Source organism: Littorina saxatilis, linkage group LG15 (assembly GCF_037325665.1).
Source record: "Littorina saxatilis isolate snail1 linkage group LG15, US_GU_Lsax_2.0, whole genome shotgun sequence".
NCBI classification, from domain to species: Eukaryota; Metazoa; Mollusca; class Gastropoda; order Littorinimorpha; family Littorinidae; genus Littorina; species Littorina saxatilis.
This window is the reverse complement of record NC_090259.1, coordinates 49120685-49135624: the sequence shown is the minus strand read 5'-3', so window position 1 is coordinate 49135624 and position 14940 is coordinate 49120685. Positions and strand designations below refer to the sequence as shown.

The window sequence follows — 14940 nt, the reverse complement described above, 5'->3', positions numbered from 1 at the left end:
CATTTCATGTTTTTTCTCTTGAAACACGTGTAAGAACTTCTATGGTTCACTGAGCTGATGAAATATCAGTACTCTGACTGTATTGAGCCACATCATTCTACATGATGCACTAACAACATTTTTTACAAACAAATAAATCTTTGTTATAATCTTCCATCATTGGTAATGCATAGTAATGATAATAATAATAATAACTGGACATTTTTAAGTGCCTAACCTATGGCTCTAGGCCCTTTACAAAAGAACATATACAAAATAGAACAATTAAATGTAAAACCTACATAAAACAATTAACCATAAGTTTATGTACCCCTTCAAGGGAAAAAAAAAGTGTGTGCAAAAAAGTTTCCTGGATCCGCCCTTAACTACTAATCTACTACTGATCTACTACTAAAGGCTCATTACATAAATACATGATTGTAATGGGAGTAAACAAAAACAAAACAAGTTGCGTAAGGCGAAATTACTACATTTAGTCAAGCTGTGGAACTCACAGAATGAAACTGAACGCACTGCATTTTTTCACAATGACCGTAGTCCGCCGCTTGTGCATAACGGAGTGAAACTGACGAGCCTGTTCAGCGCGGTAGTGGTTTCGCTGTGCTGCATAGCACGCTTTTCTGTACCTCTATTCGTTTTAACTTTCTGAGCGTGTTTTTAATCCAAACATATCATATCTATATGTTTTTGGAATCAGGAACCGACAAGGAATAAGATGAAATTGTTTTTAACTCGATTTCGGAAATTTAATTTTGATCATAATTTTTGTATTTTTAATTTTCAGAGCTTGTTTTTAATCCAAATATAACATATTTATATGTTTTTGGAATCAGGAAATGATGTAGAATAAGATGAACGTAAATTTGGATCGTTTTATATAAAAAAATATTACAATTTTCAGATTTTTAATGACCAAAGTCATTAATTAATTTTTAAGCCACCAAGCTGAAATGCAATACCGAAGTCCGGCTTTCGTCGAAGATTGCTTGGCCAAAGTTTCAATCAATTTGATTGAAAAATGAAGGTGTGACAGTGCCGCCTCAACTTTTACAAAAAGCCGGATATGACGTCATAAAAGACATTTATCGAAAAAATGAAAAAACCATCTGGGGATATCATACCCGGGAACTCTCATGTAAAATTTCATAAAGATCGGTCCAGTAGTTTAGTCTGAATCGCTCTACACACACACACACGCACAGACACACACACACACACACACACATACACCACGACCCTCGTCTCGATTCCCCCTCTATGTCAAAACATTTAGTCAAAACTTAACTAAATGTAACAAGTCGCGTAAGGCGAAAATACAACATTTAGTCAAGTAGCTGTCGAACTCACAGAATGAAACTTAACGCAATGCCATTTTTCAGCTAGACCGTATACTCGTAGCATCGTCAGTCCACCGCTCATGGCAAAGGCAGTGAAATTGACAAGAAGAGCGGGGTAGTAGTTGCGCTAAGAAGGATAGCACGCTTTTCTGTACCTCTCTTTGTTTTAACTTTCTGAGCGTGTTTTTAATCCAAACATATCATATCTATATGTTTTTGGAATCAGGAACCGACAAGGAATAAGATGAAAGTGTTTTTAAATTGATTTCGACAATTTAATTTTGATAATAATTTTTATATATTTAATTTTCAGAGCTTGTTTTTAATCCAAATATAACATATTTATATGTTTTTGGAATCAGCAAATGATGGAGAATAAGATGAACGTAAATTTGGATCGTTTTATACATTTTTATTTTTTTTACAATTTTCAGATTTTTAATGACCAAAGTCATTAATTAATTTTTAAGCCACCAAGCTGAAATGCAATACCGAAGTCCGGGCTTCGTCGAAGATTGCTTGACCAAAATTTCAATCAATTTGGTTGAAAAATGAGGGCGTGACAGTGCCGCCTCAACTTTCACGAAAAGCCGGATATGACGTCATCAAAGACATTTATCAAAAAAATGAAAAAAACGTCTGGGGATTTCATACCCAGGAACTCTCATGTCAAATTTCATAAAGATCGGTCCAGTAGTTTAGTCTGAATCGCTCTACACACACACACACACAGACACACACACGCACATACACCATGTACCACGACCCTCGTCTCGATTCCCCCCTCGATGTTAAAACATTTAGTCATAACTTGACTAAATGTAAAAAGGCGTAGCCTTAAATCTTAATCCTTGTTAAATAAAGTTCAATTCAATTCAATTCAATTCTCTCTCTCTCTCCGCCCTGATATGGCCCTTCGTGGTCGGCTGGGCGTTAAGCAAACAAACAAACAAATCTCTCTCTCTCTCCCTCTCTCTCTCTCTCTCTCCGTCAGTCCTGCCTCTGACGGGAACAGTCGCAAGGGAGAGAGTTAGTCTTCCTGCTTGCTTTGTTGGAAAATTATGTTGTAGAGGGCGCTTCCGCGTCTCTTTCTTTGCACCAATCACAGGACTGCCTTCCGTGCGCCTCTCTTCCTTTAGCTGCGCCATTTTGAGTAGAAGAACATGGCAGAGGATTCCAGCAACGCTTTTGCATCTGCCCTGGCACGAGCTAGACAGGTACATTAGAATGCAAAGTCTATAAAAACTTAGAGGGTTTTACTGTTCACGTAATGATATGGTGTGATTGCGAACATGTCTCGTTTTTTTGGAATTGATTCGTGTTACAGGGAGACGGGCACCGGGAGAAATTTCCCGGTGGGCGTCGTAAAGCGCACGTGGCGTGCATACTTCCTTCATTTCTTTCAAATTCCATAATTTCCCTACATTCCAGTCTGCCATTTACGTATCCGCAGACCTTTGCACGTCTGCAATGCATCAAGGGTTGATGGCAGCCATGTTAAGCTAGTATGCCAATTTTGAGTGCACAATGACCTCTTCTGTCTTTGTCGGTATTTCTTCCTGTCCGCTCCGTCTTCCTGATCAGATAACCGAAACTGAAATCGCTCAATGTCGGCAGATACTCCGATGATATTCCTGGTCAAAGTTATTCCAAGAAAACTATTTTGTGTCAGTAATCGGGGTCTGATATTGCACTCCTGTACATGCATAGCATGGGAGTTGACTGATCCATCCGATTTGACTGAAATTGAAAAGGTGCCAGCCAACCTCAAATCAAGCCTGCACAAGTTTAACATTTGACGAAGTGGAATCAGCAAGCTCCTAGTGAGATTCGGTAATGTTGTAAATTCATAGCTCACAATCCAGTGGCATTATTGACTTATTTTTGAAGTCCCTTTTTAATCAAACAAAAGAATATTTATCTCCATCTGGATGCCCCACTTGGGCTGATGGGGTCTATGTCGACCAAAAGAGTGGGATTCCCTGTAGGTGGAGTTCCTGGAGAGGGATTCCCTGTATACAGGGAATACCACAGGATTTAGTTCCTGTAGCATGTCGCTGATATCGCTGAAAGTCACGTGATGCTTGGCGACATCGGTAGAATTTGATGTTTTTCAATCTTTTTTGATATTTCTTAGAAATTCGAGTATGGTTTGCAAGTTTTATTGAAAAACTCCACCTACAGGGAATCCCACTCTTTTGGTCGACATAGACCCCATCAGCCCCACTTGGTGTAGATCATGGGGAATGCGTGACAGGAGCGGACTTAGGCAGTGAAATTAATTGCAAGATTGAAGTTTTAGGAGTGGATTATTACGGCTGTCATCTTTCCAAGTCCAACTATTACAAATCTTGTGCTTGTGGCTTCTGACATCACAATTCTGAGTTCAGGTAGACTGAAATTGCGGAAGTTCAGGTAGATTCTTCTTCCGAGTCATGAACTGGGTCCTTTTGGACGCTAAGTTCAGCGGGTGGAGTTATACGTAGAGTGGTTAAAATGGGACTCAAATGTGGAAGTTCGGGTAGACAGAAATTGCAGAAGTTCAGGGAGACTGAAAGTGTAGTTGAGAGCCATAGTTTATGGCTGTGTTCAGTAACACTTGATTTACACAAAATCAGACAAACAGAAGAAGAGGTTGTACTGTTAGACAATGCTTGCCGGGGCTGTAACTTATGACGACAAAGTATGTGTGCTGCTGCTAAGGCAGACAATGTTATTCATGTTTTGTGTGTGTGGGTTGCCTGAAGTATGTTTCAGTGATACTGTAATGATTTTATTTGTGTGACTAGACTAGCTAATCTTTTCTCATGTTTTGTGATAAATCACAGATTGAGGAACTTAATGTTTTTATGTGATGTCTTGAACTGTTGACCACTTTGGTGCTCAGGTGTCCACAGAAATGATTTTGATGAAGGGTTTTGTTTATTTGAAGACATTTTCTTCCAGCTTGCTCAGGCGAATCCTGATACAGTTTAGAGTAGGGTTGGGTTTGTATTATAGGCATCATCCATTGATCTGAGACCAGTAATGATATTGATATTGTGTTTTCTCATCTATTTCTTTCCTTGGTAATTAAAGGTCATTCTCTATGTCTTTGCACTGGTTTTGGTTATATCTTCCCGCATTTCCGAGGAACCGTGTTCTAAAAGTAAAGTGATTATTAACAGACAGAGCTTGCACACATCTTGTCATTCAACAAGTTCAGGAAACTGGCAGTATTCGAAGCTTTTTGGAGAATCATTTTCATGATGGAAATACCTTGTTGAATCTTCTTTGCATAACTCATTAACTGTACAAGTTTTCTGTTTTAAAAATACATGATCGGGCAGACATCAGAACCAGTGCAATTATTATTTTTGTAAGTTTTCTTTTGAAATTTTTGCTAGGTATGCGGCTGTGCATCCCCGGACAGGGCTGGTTTGAAGATAGATTCGGTCGTGATTTGTTTCATAGTCGTGAGATTATCCATCCCCGGTTCACCCTTTTTTTGGTTCAAAAATTCTGAGGCACGTATCACTATCAGACACAGTATGTGAGCAGGCTGGAAGGAAATTTGTCTTACTTAATGGTTAAGTTTTCATTTTTATTTGTAAGGGATAAAGCATAATTACTGTGAATGAGTGTGTCTGTAAGTCCAAGGCCCTTGAGGTCATTGTGGCCCTGAGCTGGGGGGAATGTTTGGCAGGATGTTGGTTTTGTCTGTGCTGCTTCTTCAGAGAGAAATAATCACACTTGGCTATAAGGTTTAGTTTTTCGTCTTGGTCTATTACAATAAAATTATCAGGTAAAATTAATGTGGAGGCAACTTAATCCCTGGGTTTGTAGTAGGCTAAAGACGGTTTAGCGCTAGTCAAAGGTTAAGGCATAGGATGCCGCATATTTCAGATGTTTGTCGTTTTTTTCTTTTTTACACATTCACTTCAGTAGACCAAGAGAGAAAGTCAACATAGTTTGTGTGTTGGTGGAACAACATAGTTTCTGTGTTGGTGGAACGAAGTTAATTGTAAGGGCTCCTCGTGACCCTTTTTTTTCTCTTTTTGTTAAGATTAAGATATATTGGAGTATTAAGAGCAGGTTTTTTTCTTATTATTGCCCCATTTATTGCTCTGTTTTTTTGTTTTTTTGTAAGTGGTTAATTGTAAGGGCTGTCCCCCCTGTTTGTTCATAGCTTTTATTTTTTTGTAAGTGGTTAGTTGTAAGGGCTGTGCCCTTTTGTTGGAAGCTTTTTTTTTGTAAGTGGTTAATTGTAAGGGCTGTGCCTGTTTGTTCAAAGCTTTTTTTTTCCATGAGAGTATGTGGAGTATTGTCCCCTTGTGAGGGAGTAGGTGCCCCCTGTGGAGGTGTGTGAAGTAAGTGTCCCCTTTAATACTCTTACAGATAGCGGCCAAGATTAACCAGCCCGGCGCCGGAGATGCACAGCCACAAGGTATCAAGAGACCTTTTGAGGACGAAGCCCACTTCGGTAATTTAGCCTTCTTGCCCCCTCCATCACCACACCAGGCCTGGGTGCTGCACACCCGCTGTACACACCCGGCCGTCGGCCGACACTTTGCCGTCTAGTTTCTGCTGCCAGCTTTTACTTGCTTCAGTCGCGTGGCGAGTCAAAGTAGCCGCTTCCAAATTTTGGGGTCTTTCGGACACTCGTTTCACATCTTCTGAAAATTTCATACTCGTGGCACAATTGGGAAAGTTAACAGTTACTAATGCTGCACTGACGCAATAGAAATTTTGCGTGACTCGTTCCCCCCACGAGTTCTGTCCCGGTAGGCTAAATGCAAGCTGGGTTTGAACCCTCCACCCAGTCAATACCTGCAGGGGCTGAGTCTGATCTGTGTTCTGTGTGTGTGTCCATATCAAGTAAACAGTATGTTCAAACTTGTCAGTGAGAGAGCGTTTTCTTCAAGTCCGGCCACAGAGCCAGGTGTGTTTTTTTTTTACCACCCCCCGCTGTGGATTGAATGTCACAGCCAACAGTAAAACCTGGAATAGTTCACTTCCTGCAAATACTTTTTATATCTGGCTGACTTCAAATACTTGTTATATCTGGCTGACTTCAAATACTTGTTATATCTGGCTGACTTCAAATTATCACTGTTTAAAGGTTACGTTAACATGCAATTGCTGCATTGAGAAAAACACATGAAACAGATCATCATTATCAAAGAGGAGAAAGACTTGCGAATGGCAAATATATAATATGCATGAGACTTTTTTTTGAGCTGTTGGAAATAATTTTGAGGAAAGAAAGCAACGACGGTTATGAAAAGGAGCATTGGGCTCGCAAGAAATAATGCAGACGCCAAGTTATTTCTCACTCTTTTGCAGCCAGGAAATTAATTAAAAAGCCAAAACTTCAGGTTTTACTGTACTGTGTTTAAATTGAAGTTGATGGTCTGGTTTGCTTTTCTTGTTCATTGATGACTGCGTGTATATTTCTGTGTTAAAAGATGAAATGGTCAGATTGACATGCTCCACCCCTTTTTGCAGATGTTGACTTCGGTGCATGTGCTTGCAGTTTTTTTTCAGTATTTATTTATATTTCTTGTATTTGGTTGACCGGTACCCCCGCGGGTTAGGGGGAAGAATTTACCCGATGCTCCCCAGCATGTCGTAAGAGGCGACTAACGGATTCTGTTTCCCTTTTTACCCTTGTTAAGTGTTTCTTGTATAGAATATAGTCAATGTTTGTAAAGATTTTAGTCAAGCAGTATGTAAGAAATGTGAAGTCAGTCCTTTGTACTGGAAACTTGCTTTTTCCCAGTAAGGTCATATATTGTACTACGTTGCAAGCCCCTGGAGCAAATTAGTGCTTTTGTGAACAAGAAACAATTGACAAGTGGCTCTATCCCCTCTCCCCCCTTTCCCCGTCGCGATATAACCTTCGTGGTTGAAAACAACGTTAAACATCAAATAAAGAAAAGAAAGAAAGGTTAACCGGTTTGAAGTTCCGTGTTTCGTTAAGCTTATCAATTCTGTGTTAATTTTTGATGTGCCGTTTGTGTGTAAAGCTGTCATAAGGTTTGAGGTTGGGCGAAGTGTGTAGTGACCCTGTGGTGAGCTGATGGGCGTGTCTCTTTCCACCCCTTGTCAATGAAAACACGCAGATACAGGTTACCACCACCTTGTGTGTTGGTTGCTTCAACTCTTCATAGAGATGAGCTGATAATTTGCCTTACATGTTGTTTCTGCTTGGTAATGAATGAGAGAACATGCAAACTTTAAGTGAAATGCATTGATCAAGTATAGCTTATGCTTTCTGTTGTGTTGAACGAATCATTTGTAACTGTTGGCTGCAGATCCCTTTCATTTTTAAAACTTCTTTTTATTCCTTCCTATTTATTTATCTCCGTTGCTTATCTGTACTGCGCGTTCAAAAGTAAAGATTTCTGTCAGACCTTTGCTCTGATGTTTTTGCATTTGATACATTTTTGTGTTTTACATGTGAACCTCGGCTGCTTGACTACAAGTACAGTTTAAGTTATGTGGTAAGTGTGCTAAAAGTGCTAAGTGTGATTTGCGCATAATTTTGTTACAGTAGCTTGTCTGGGTGAATAAAGCCCCACCAGGCCATGGTTGGGTGGCAGTCTATTTAGAGAAATGTCGCCAATGGATCAACTGTCATTGGGCCATTTCTGAGTTGCTGAGGGACTCATCCTAGGTGCATTGGAAGTTATGAACGTTCCACCATGCTCTGCTGTAGTCGCTAAGGAGTCTGTAACAGCCTTGTAGATCTCGCATTAGCTCCACACTGACTATCCTCCAAAGCGGTACACTTATTTGAGGGAGAAAAGCATGTCAACCCAAAATTCTGATAACTTGGAAAAAGATGACTGAGTGGCTACATCCCTTGAATGACCGAAGGGAAGGCTATTTTGATGAAGTAAATTGATATGTTTGGCTGATCCTGACCTGTTGTGTAATCCTTAGCTTGCATAGTGCTTCTCTTTTAGTCAGGAAGTTTTGCAGAAAGACTCAATTTGAAATAAATCCGAAATGATCTAGACGGCTAAATTTGACATAGTAAGTTGAGCAGCGAGGTTCACATGTTGACAGTTTGCTCTCTCCTCCTGGTGTGTGACGTGAGAGTGCCGTAATCTGACAACAGCTTTTCTTTACATGTTTCTGGCAAATGCATGGATGTCAGAAAGTTAGTGAACCGAGTGTTGCACAGTTGACTTATCTTGCTCTGTCTTTTGCTCTGTTGCAGGTGAGCCCGAATCAAAGAAATCCGCCCCAGATTGTGAGTTAAATCTTTCTTACCCTAGGCTCTCGGCTATGGCTGCTGAGTTGTCATTCGGAAAGATCTTTTCTCTCCATCACGGGCCCCGTAGACAATTAAACAGGGGGGGGGGGGGGGGGGGTGCAGAGACTTGTTCTCAGCAAGTGTCTGTAGTCAAGGCATGGGTGGCCCTTTTATATACTCCTGGGTAGAACATTGATGGTGTATTTGTCTTGTGCAGCGGTCGCGTGGCATGTTCTTATCGGACACGCTGCGTTCCTTTTGCAGGGTTCTGTTTTCAGCTGGGGTTACAGGGACACAGAGCAGGTCTTGTTCCTGCTGTTGACGGTGCTTTTCCCTGGCCTTGCGTCGTGGTTGGTGGCCCGTCTGAGCCACCACGCTGCACTCATCTTGTACAGGTGTTTTGTTACAGGTGTTTTGTTACAGGTGTTAGCAAAGTGTTGTGTGTGGGGGAGTGATTAGGGTGTAACCATTGCCTAGCTGAGTGTGTGCAGTAGGGGGTGATGTTTGAATGTTGCTGACGTCTCCATGCCTTGTTACAGCAGCATTGACTGGCATTGGCGCCCAGCTGCAAGCTCTCGCCAACCAGAGTTCAGTAAACGTGCCAACGTGAGTGCTACATTTCTTTGTCTGTGTATGCTTGTGTCCGTTGTTTGGCTGCATTTTTTATTTATAACAAAGATGTAATTGTGGAATCTTGGTTATGATATAAATAGTACAGGTATGAGTAAGCAGGAAACCCAGTTTCTTTCAGTCATTGAGTCACTTTTCTGTCATTTTTGAGTCACTTGAGAAAAAGTGACTATGTAATCGGTCAGTGTTAGTCTGTCCGGCCGGTCGGCCGGACGGCCGGCCGTAGACACCACCTTAACGTTGGACTTTTCTCGGAAACTATCAAAGCGATCCGGCTCATATTTTGTTTAGTCGTGACCTCCAATGACCTCTACACTTTAACGATGGTTTCGTTGATCTTTGACCTTTTTCAAGGTCACAGGTCAGCGTCAAAGGAAAAATTAGACATTTTATATCTTTGACAAAGTTCATCGGATGTGATTGAAACTTTGTAGGATTATTCTTTACATCAAAGTATTTACATCTGTAGCCTTTTACGAACGTTATCAGAAAAACAAGGGAGATAACTAGCCTTTTCTGTTCGGCAACACACAACTTAACGTTGGGCTTTTCTCGGAAACTATAAAAGTGACCGGGCTCAAATTTTATGTGAACGTGACTCATTGTGTTGTGAATAGCAATTTCTTCCTGTCCATCTGATGCCTCATATAATATTCAGAACTGCGAAAGTGACTCGATCGAGCGTTTGCTCTTCTTGTTCAGTGATTTTGTGAGTAACGTATGTTTGTACAAAAAGGTTCCTGGTCTTGCTTAATTGTGATGAAACAATTAGATCTCATTTTGACATGTCTATCGGGGAGATTCACTGTTGTGTGTGTGTATCATATGTGCTGTGATCATAACATGGCATCTGTGTGTGTTGATGACATGTCGTGCTGTGTTTTCAGTGTGTCACCTGTGTGTTCATGTCATGCTGTGTTGTGAACGTGTCGCTGTGTGTGACAGGGAGGCAGCGCAAGCAGCACAGGAAGCAGCGGCACGTATCAACAGACAGTTAGGTTTGAACCCGGCAGACCCCGGAATGCAACCACAGAAACCTGGGCCCCACCCGGGGATGGGCATGGTGTCCACGGAGAACTTTCACGTGCCGGACAAGATGGTCGGACTTAGTGAGTGTTGCGTCACCTGTTTACCCTTGCTATTTTTGAGTCAGTTATAAACCCCAAAAATAGGATTTTGAGAAAAAAATACCTGTAACTCGCAGTCCAGACTACGATTTTTGAATGTGCTTCAAAGTAAGGTTATGTTGCTAATGTAGGAACCGTTTGCTGTAGGAATATGGGGGAGGAACCGTGTGCTGTAGGAATATGGGGGAGGAACCGTGTGCTGTAGGAATATGGGGGAGGAACCGTGTGCTGTAGGAATATGGGGGAGGAACCGTGTGCTGTAGGAATATGGGGGAGGAACCGTGTGCTGTAGGAATATGGGGGAGGAACCGTGTGCTGTAGGAATATGGGGGAGGAACCGTGTGCTGTAGGAATATGGGGGAGGAACCGTGTGCTGTAGGAATATGGGGGAGGCGGGAGCTGGTGTGGAAAAAGGGGGTAGATGGTATAGATGTACAGGGTGACCCAAAAAAAAGAGTACCCAAACAAAACGTCATAAATTGAACAAAAATGAAGAAATCTTCATAAAATTTATTTACACACACATGTAGCCTCTGCATGATTTGTACAGAAAATTTTAGCGTTCTAGCTTGTCTTTCAGGAAAGTTATGCTCAGTCTACAGAACATGCTCCAAATGGCCTCCGCGCCACTGCAGGCAAACTTGAACTCGCCGCGCAAAGTTATCAATCACTCGCACACACTCCTGTTGCGAGATTCCGCGAATGGTTGTTGTGATGGCTCTTGAGTTCTGTGATTGTCTGTGGGTTGTTCCTGTAGACGTCTTTCAGGAACCCCCAAAGATAGAAATCTGGGGGATTTAAATCCGGGGGAGGCCATTTGGAGCATGTTCTGTAGAATGAACATAACTTTCCTGAAAGACAAGCTAGAACGCTAAAATTTTCTGTGCAAATCATGCAGAGGCTACTTGTGTGTGTAAATAAATTTTATGAAGATTGCTTTATTTTTGTTCAATTTATGACGTTTTGTTTGGGTACTCTTCTTTTTGGGTCACCCTGTACATGTTTTCACTTTTTACAATACATGTTATGGTGTGCAGTTATCGGCAAGGGGGGTGAGCAGATCACCAGGCTGCAGGCCGAGTCAGGCTGCAAGGTTCAGATCGCGCCAGACAGCGGTGGAATGCCCGATCGCCCGTGCACTCTCACTGGCTCGCCACACTCAATCAGGTAACTCACTCAGGCTGGTAGATTTTTCGTGGTCATGTTATTTGAGTAAATGGTCGTCTTGGTGAGATGCGTCGGCATTTGTTTTAAAATGACAGTGGCACTGTGCAGCTAACAGAAGCACAAACTTTGATACGTGTAGTTGCTGGTGCTGGTCGTACTTTGGCTTCTGCTTGCTTGCCCAGCTTGCCCTTAGCTCCGAGTCCCATGTTAAGGTGTTGATGGTAACATTTCACCAGACACAAGTTTGTAATAATGTGTTCTGTTTCGTTTGTTGCTGATGAAGGGGCCAGAGTTACTCGGAATTTGGTACCGACACTGTATCAGATCGTAAAAAGCAAGTATCTAAGCTATACTAATGAGAATTTGATGGAGTATAGATAAAATGTTCAGAGTTAATGATATACCACCAGTTTTTCAGTGAGAGGTGTTTCAGTGACTCAAATATATGAAAAAGGAAGTCTTATACGAGCCCGTCGTTGACCGGCACGGTTGGCCTAGTGGTAAGGCGTCCGCCCCGTGATAGGGAGGTCGTGGGTTCGAACCCCGGCCGGGTCATACCTAAGACTTTAAAATTGGCAATCTAGTGGCTGCTCCGTCTGGCGTCTAGGATTATGGGGTTAGTGCTAGGACTGGTTGGTCCGGTGTCAGAATAATGTGACTGGGTGAGACATGAAGTCTGTGCTGCGACTTCTGGCTTGTGTGTGGTGCAGGTTATATGTCAAAGCAGCACCGCCCTGATATAGCTCTTCGTGGTCAGCTGGGCGTTTAGCAAGCAAACAAACGAGCCCGTCGTTGCCAAAAAATACTGAAACTTTCCAAACTCTTTAACTCATTTCAAGAGATTGAAGTACAATAGTTTGCACACATGTAAAATGTATCTAGGGCTGTGATATGAACTACAATCATGACCCTTGACCTTCCAATTTGTATGGCACAGCCAAATGTCATGTGTACCTCCCAGAAGACTGAAAAGTGAAATGACATAACCACATGAATCAGCTGATATCAAGCATAGGCAAAAATTCTGATGAGCGACGGCCTTTGTTTGTGTTACTTTTTCAACCACACGGAAAACAGGTGATTTCTGAATCAAATTGGCTAAAACCACATCCTCATATCCCACAAGTTTTGGGTCAAATTTCCGGGTGACTCTGGTCCTTAGTGTGTTGTGACTGCAAAGTTTGCTGCAGATCTGTCAGAGCACAGCAGATGTTGTGTCCAAATTCTGTGGCAGATTCCCTGCGGTTATCTGGTTGCACACACCAAGCTTGTGTCCAGAACTGCCTTGTTGACATTGATAACGTCACGCTGTGGTGTGCAGCATTTGCAAGTTGCTGATACATCATATTGTTAACATTGATAACGTCACACTGTGATTAGCAAGTGGCTGATGCAGCAGATTGATAACATTGATAATGTCACACTGATTAGCAAGTGGCTGATGCAGTGGAACAACATTGATAACGTCACACTGATTAGCAAGTGGCTGATGCAGCAGATTGATAACATTGATAATGTCACACTGATTAGCAAGTGGCTGATGCAGTGGAACAACATTGATAACGTCACACTGATTAGCAAGTGGCTGATGCAGCAGATTGATAACATTGATAATGTCACACTGATTAGCAAGTGGCTGATGCAGTGGAACAACATTGATAACGTCACACTGATTAGCAAGTGGCTGATGCAGCAGATTGATAACATTGATAATGTCACACTGATTAGCAAGTGGCTGATGCAGTGGAACAACATTGATAACGTCACACTGATTAGCAAGTGGCTGATGCAGCAGATTAACATTGATAACGGCACACTGATTAGCAAGTGGCTGGTGCAGCAGATTGTTAACATTGATAACGTCTCGCTGTGATTTTCAAGTGGCTCATGCATCAGATTGTTGACATTGCTAACCTAACACCGTGGTGTGCAGCATCTGCAAGTCGCTGATGCAGCAGATCATTGACCGTGCGGGCAACTCTCCCCACGGCATGGACGGCATGGGAGGAGGAGGAGGGGGGGGTGGTGGCCCGATGGTGGAGGGCAACTCGGTGGTGGAGATGTCCATCCCGGGCACCAAGGTGGGGCTGATCATCGGCAAGGGAGGGGAGACAATCCGCCAGTTGCAGGAGCGCGCCAACGTCAAGATGGTGATGATCCAGGACAGCAACGCGCCCACCGCGCAGGACAAGCCGCTCCGCATCACGGGGGAGCCCGGCAAGTGCCAGGTACGTCAACACTTTCTGTCTAGCTTACAGTTTGCCTTCCCAGGGTGGTCCCAACACTCGCTCTTACACTGCCTCACTCACATGGACACTTGTTGTCAGAGCTTGCCAGCTGGGCACTCTACCTGGGGGTTAATCAACCCCAATTTCCAGGGTAGCCTTACAGGAAAATCTTACCTTACCTTACCTTATATTCACACGGCCGAATATTTGCCAGAAATTGGTAGTGGTGGAATAAAGGTTTCCGTTCTCCTACAATGTGTAACATTGAACGGGCTTGGTTTCAGCGTGCCAAAGAGATGGTGCTTGAGCTGCTGGCAGAGAAAGACATGCAGGGCGGCCCAGGGGGTGGCGGCGGCATGGGAACTTTCAACAACTTTGACGGCATGGGTCACGGCGGTGGGGGACCCGGTGGGATGGAAGTAAGTCTTGTGTGGAAATGACGCAACATTGTTGCTGCACGGAATGCGTCCATGATAAAAGAGACCTTTTGAGGAACTTGCCTAGTGAAGAAAACTGTAGGTATAGTTCAGCTTCTAAGTGCAGGCAGACCAGCTTTATCAATCTTGTTGCTGGGTGTGACTCATCCTCAACTCAGGTCAAATTTAGATCAGTGCTCGCGAAAAACAAATGGGAGATAACTCTGTATTCGTGCTTTGATAGATTCGAGTAGGACTGTAGCGTCCGGTCAGAGAGATAACTGGCGATAGCCGTTGAGCGATGACTGATGAGAATGGGGTGTGACTTTAAGCGGACAACGGACAGACAAGTACATGTGATAATCCGAGTGGAAGGGTTGGGGAGTTGCAGTGACTCATGGCTTGTAGGATATCATGATTTCATGTATTCATCTTAGTGTCAGCTCGCGCAAAACTTAAAAAGGGGGGGGGGGATGTCAAAACGGCTAAGTGATTTGCCAAGTCGTTAGTTCTGGGAAGCACAATATTAGAGCCTGGTGCCCGTGTTGTGGGGCAGGAGGTGTCGACATTGTGCAACAGTAACGTGAAAGGATTCGCTAACGCCACCAGGATGCTCTAAGTGTCCCGTGAGTGGGGTTTGATAGTAGACCTTTCCACACTCTACCTTTAGTCCTAGCAAGTGTGGGTGATGTACAGGGTGGGTGGGGTTTGATAGTAGACCTTTCCACACTTACCTTTAGTCCTAGCAAGTGTGGGTGATGTACAGGGTGGGGTTTGATAGTAGACCTTTCC

The 14940-nt window shown here is 42.9% G+C and overlaps 1 protein-coding gene across 15 annotated transcripts in view; it reads left to right on the top strand.

Moving 5' to 3' along the window:
- Nucleotides 1-2419: 2419 nt before the first annotated feature.
- LOC138949520 (far upstream element-binding protein 1-like) overlaps nucleotides 2420-14940 on the top strand; it is a 43201-nt gene continuing 30680 nt past the window's right edge. For 9 of the 15 annotated variants that reach the window (XM_070321355.1, XM_070321362.1, XM_070321361.1 and 6 more), the window contains exons 1-8: nucleotides 2420-2554; nucleotides 5715-5799; nucleotides 8545-8577; nucleotides 9120-9186; nucleotides 10156-10319; nucleotides 11375-11504; nucleotides 13438-13732; nucleotides 14017-14151. In XM_070321355.1, the coding sequence (XP_070177456.1) occupies nucleotides 2501-2554; nucleotides 5715-5799; nucleotides 8545-8577; nucleotides 9120-9186; nucleotides 10156-10319; nucleotides 11375-11504; nucleotides 13438-13732; nucleotides 14017-14151 (963 nt within the window). In that variant the 5' untranslated portion in view covers nucleotides 2420-2500. The remainder of the gene's footprint in view (nucleotides 2555-5714; nucleotides 5800-8544; nucleotides 8578-9119; nucleotides 9187-10155; nucleotides 10320-11374; nucleotides 11505-13437; nucleotides 13733-14016; nucleotides 14152-14940) is intronic. The other 6 variants (XM_070321347.1, XM_070321357.1, XM_070321356.1 and 3 more) reach the window with 6 other exon arrangements.